Genomic DNA, 4,334 nt, shown 5'->3' on the forward strand with positions numbered 1-4,334 from the left:
CCCATCAACTGCAGCACGCCAGGCCTCCCTGTCCATCACCAACTCCCAGAGTCCACCCAAACCCATGTCCATCAAGTCGGTGATGCCATCCAGCCATCTCATCCTCTGTAATCCCCTTCTCCTCTTGCCCCCAATCCCTCCCAGCATCAGGGCTTTTCAAATGAGTCAACTCTTCGCAGGAGGTGGCCAAAGTACTGGAGTTTCAGCTTCAGCATCATTCCCTCCAAAGAAATCCCAGGGCTGATCTCCTTCAGAATGGACTGGTTGGATCTCCTTGCAGTCCAAGGGACTCTCAAGAGTCTTCTCCAACACCACAGTTCAAAAGCATCAATTCTTCGGCGCTCAGCTTTCTTCAAAGTCCAACGCTCACATCCATACATGACCACTGGAAAAACCATGGCCTTGACTAGCTGGACTTTTGTTGACAAAGTAATGTCTCTGCTTTTTAATATGCTGTCTAGGTTGGTCATAACTTTCCTTCCAAGGAGCAAGCGTCTTTTAATTTCATGGCTGCAGTCACCATCTGCAGTGATTTTGGAGCCCAGAAAAATAAAGTCTACACCACTATTAGGTGGCTAAGTAGAAATTTGAACCCATATCCCTGCGACATTAGAATCTATCTTCACGTCTCCATTCTGCACCACCTTCAGCCTCAGTGGCCCCAGCTATTGCCCCTCTCAAGCCATGCTTGGTGTCCAAGCTCTTTCCCCATAACAATCACCTTCTGCTCTTCCTAAAAACCAGTGCTCAACAGCCCCAGACAAGCAGGAGAGACAAGTGGCACGAAGCACAGCCTGTGGTCTCCTCCTTTTCCTAGCGACCTTTAGCTCTATTGATACATCAAAGCACACTGGCTGGCGATGCCTATCATGCAATTGACGAAATGGGTCATAAACTAATTGGAATGGTCAGAAGAGGAAAGAGGGGACTGGGTCTCCGTTGTCTCTTTCTGGCCTGGCTCTAGCACCAGGCTTGTCCTCAGAAGACGCCAAGACCCTCCTGCTCAGCTCCTTTAGAGGATCCGACTCTCTTGGCAGAAGGGTGTGGCTCACAGCCCGGATGCACTGGATCCTGGGATGCCCGCCCCGCCTCTCAGGGGAGTCTGGGGAAGGTCAGGGGGAGACTCCTCGGCTTGGTAGAAAAACAAAGTCACCCCACAGTTGCCTACTGGATGGAGAGAAGGAATGAGCCCCCGTCCCCTTGCTCAGCCCCACCCTGTGCTCCCGGGACGCGGCCGCGGGTACCTCAAGCATGGCCTCAGGCTCGGCGCCCTCCTCGGAAACGTGCACGCGGGCCCGGCCGCTCCGCTCGTTGTCCCGGATGCCCTTGGACACCTGTGTGGCCTTCAGCCTCTCAAAGCGGTTGCTGCTGGAGCCACACCACTGGTAGATGTCCTGTAAGACAAGGCCCCCACGTGAGGCAGCGCCCCCTGCCCGCCTTCATAGACGCCCAGCCGAGCGACGTGACAAGCACACCTGTTCTCTGCTTGCCCAGATGAGGGCTGGTGGAGCACACACACCCACATCCAAGCACAGCAGATGTCACGTGTGTGTACCAGGGCACGTGAGGGTCTGCTGTGGGCGTGTGTTTTTCATAGGTACACCTACTTACAGAATGTGCACAAAGATGTCTGCCTGAGGATGGGAGTGAAACTGGTCCAACCACTTTCGAAAACCATGTGACTGTGCCTTTTTAAAGCTCCATATGCAATATGCTACAACCCAGCCATCCCTCTCCTGGGAAAATACCCAACAGCAATGCATGCAAATGTCCATCAAAAGACATGTGCAAGAACGCAGTGTGTGATTCAGACTGCCTGCTCTCAAGACAGCTCACCATCATCGCTGAGAAGCACTGAACTGATGATATTTCCCTTTCTTTCTTTTTCTGCCGTGGATTTTCATTCATGCAGAATAACCATGAATTAGTATCAATAAAACTATGTACCTGTTTTAAAATAAAGCTTGTGCAAGAAGGCTCAGAGTTGCATCCCTTGGAAGAGCCCCGAACTCTCCCAAGTGTCCGTCAACAGTAGAACAGATAAACCGGCAAAGTTTATGTAACAAGGAGAAGGAACAAGCTACAACTAAAGGCAACGGCAGTAGGGATGGGCCTTGGAAAGAGAATGTTGGGCAAAACCAGTCAGACAGCAAGAGGAAAGGTTCCAGGAACATGAAGTTCAGGAACAGGTGGAACTGCTGGTGGAGGAACTCTGGGGTGAGAGTTACCCATGGGGAGGAAGGGACTAGAAGAGGCCACACGGGGCCTCCCAGGGCTGGCGGTGCTCTTTCCTGAGCTGGTGTTAACTACACGGGCACGCCCACTCCGTCAGATCATCGAGCGGCACACGCAGAATTCACACGCTCTTCTGTGCATCTGTCACACTTTCATCACAAGCTTATGCTCAGTGTGTGTCTGTTTGCTGTCAAGGTGCTAGGTCACGTCCAACTCCTTTGCGACCCCCATGCACTGCGGCCCACCAGGCTCCTCTGCCCAGGGATTTCCCAGGCAAGCGTACTGCAGTGGGCTGCCTTTTCCCTCTCGGATAGACATTATACCACCTGTATACGTGAGGCCGGGGACAGAACGTCTGGCCACGATTCCTGCAGGAATGCGTATATGTGGATTTGGGAAGGACATGTACAAAGCATCACACGTCTATAAGGTGGGTCTGGGTAAGTGCACCCCACACTCACCCACACAAGTGAGCCACAGACAAGTGAGCATGTGCGACTACACAGTGACACACACATACGTGGGTCCTTGAACAACACACCCAAGTCTCCACGTGCAGACATTCATCATGGTGACGTGCCTACACCTGCTGGCAAGAGCTTATAGCTTTTTCTGATAGAGGCACAGTTGACTTACAACACTATGTAAGCCTCGGGAGCACAACACAGTGATTTACTACTTTTAAAGACTATTCGCCGTTTGTAGTTATTACAGCATATTGGCTACATCTCAAGAGCCTATAGGTTTTGAACACGCCCGCCATATACGTGCAAGTGAGTGACCATGAATAAAAGATACACAAGACGCGCATGTCAACATGCCCGGGGGCCACACACCACCGAGGCCGTTCACAGTCTGTGCACGTGTACCTGACGAGCCTGAGTCTCTGCGGGTGTGTCTGACTCATACACAGCACAGGGCCGGCTGCCCCTGCGACCCGCCCCACCGTGTCTTCACATTGTTCACATGGATGAGCCCACCTCCCCAAGCCAAGCCTGGGGCACTGCAGTGGCCCCTGAGAAAGGGCAGGGCAGAACTCACGTTGCCCAGGTCCAGGATGAAGCAGTCGCCGTTGTTGAAGCTCTCCCAGGACACAGGCACCTCGGTGGCACGGACCACACGCCGCCCTTTGACCTGGAAGAGTCTCTGCACCACCACCTCGTTGGGGACCACGTGCTTGAATCCCGATGCCACGCCTCCTTTCTGTTGGGTCAAGGAGACAGCGTTAGTCCAGGGGAGAGGGTCTGGGGACAGACAGGAATGATCTGAAGGGCACAGTGGCCCACACGCCAGTGGACTTCCAGCGGATACCCCACCTCTGCACCTCGCTGCCAGCCTTTTGAATCTCATACTCTAACAAAGATCCCAGGGCCCACTTTCCTGGATCAAAATGCTACAAACAGTCCCTTCTCAAAACGTGCATTCCCCAAGGAATGTTCTAAGGAATGCTAATCCCCCAAGATATTCTGCAAGGAAAGGATTCCCTGATCAGGGAAGCACAAGGCATGCCCTTCACTTGCCCCCTGACTGTTACACAACGCACATCCGCATCATAAACGCACTGGGAAATCCAACGGTAAATACACACTCGCTTGGCATGTTTTAGAGAGCACTTCCCTGCCTTGACTCAAGATACTGCTTTTCTCTTCCACATCCTGCCTGCAACTCAAGTGTTCTGCAAAACCCGCTTTAAGAAGCGCTCATTCAAATCTTTCCCATCCTTCAAGGCTCTCTAGGAAGAGTCAAGACTGTCCCCCTCCCCCGCCCCCATGATGCTGCAGCGAGTTCCACCCAGCTGTGCCTTCAGAGGCAGCTGTGGGTAACGGACAGAGCACTGACCTCAGGCCCAAGTCCCTGCCCTGCCACTGGAGTGCTGGGGGACTTTGGGGAAGTCTCTTGCCCTCTCTGAGCCTCAGGCCTCCTCCTCCTGAACGGCGATCTAAGCCCTTGCTGTGCCGCCCTCCGCAGTCATCATCAGGTCCCAGGGAAGTTCAGGAAGGCTTCCCAGCAGCAGTCAAAACTGCCCATGGGGGCTTCCCTGGTGGCTCAGTGGTGGAGAATCCGCCCGCCAATGCAGGAGGCCTGGGTTTGATACCTGG

The 4,334-nt window shown here is 53.4% G+C and overlaps 1 protein-coding gene across 1 annotated transcript in view; it reads right to left on the reverse strand.

Moving 5' to 3' along the window:
• Nucleotides 1-4,334, reverse strand: part of GSN (gelsolin) — a 29,597-nt gene that overhangs the window by 19,672 nt on the left and 5,591 nt on the right. The window contains exons 3-4 of the mRNA XM_010848447.1: nt 3,277-3,438; nt 1,245-1,394 (exon numbers count right to left, since the gene is read on the reverse strand). Of these exons, the coding sequence (XP_010846749.1) occupies nt 1,245-1,394; nt 3,277-3,438 (312 nt within the window). The remainder of the gene's footprint in view (nt 1-1,244; nt 1,395-3,276; nt 3,439-4,334) is intronic.

The sequence above is a fragment of the Bison bison genome, unplaced genomic scaffold (genome assembly GCF_000754665.1).
Source record: "Bison bison bison isolate TAMUID 2011002044 unplaced genomic scaffold, Bison_UMD1.0 scf7180017864266, whole genome shotgun sequence".
Lineage (NCBI taxonomy): Eukaryota > Metazoa > Chordata > Mammalia > Artiodactyla > Bovidae > Bison > Bison bison.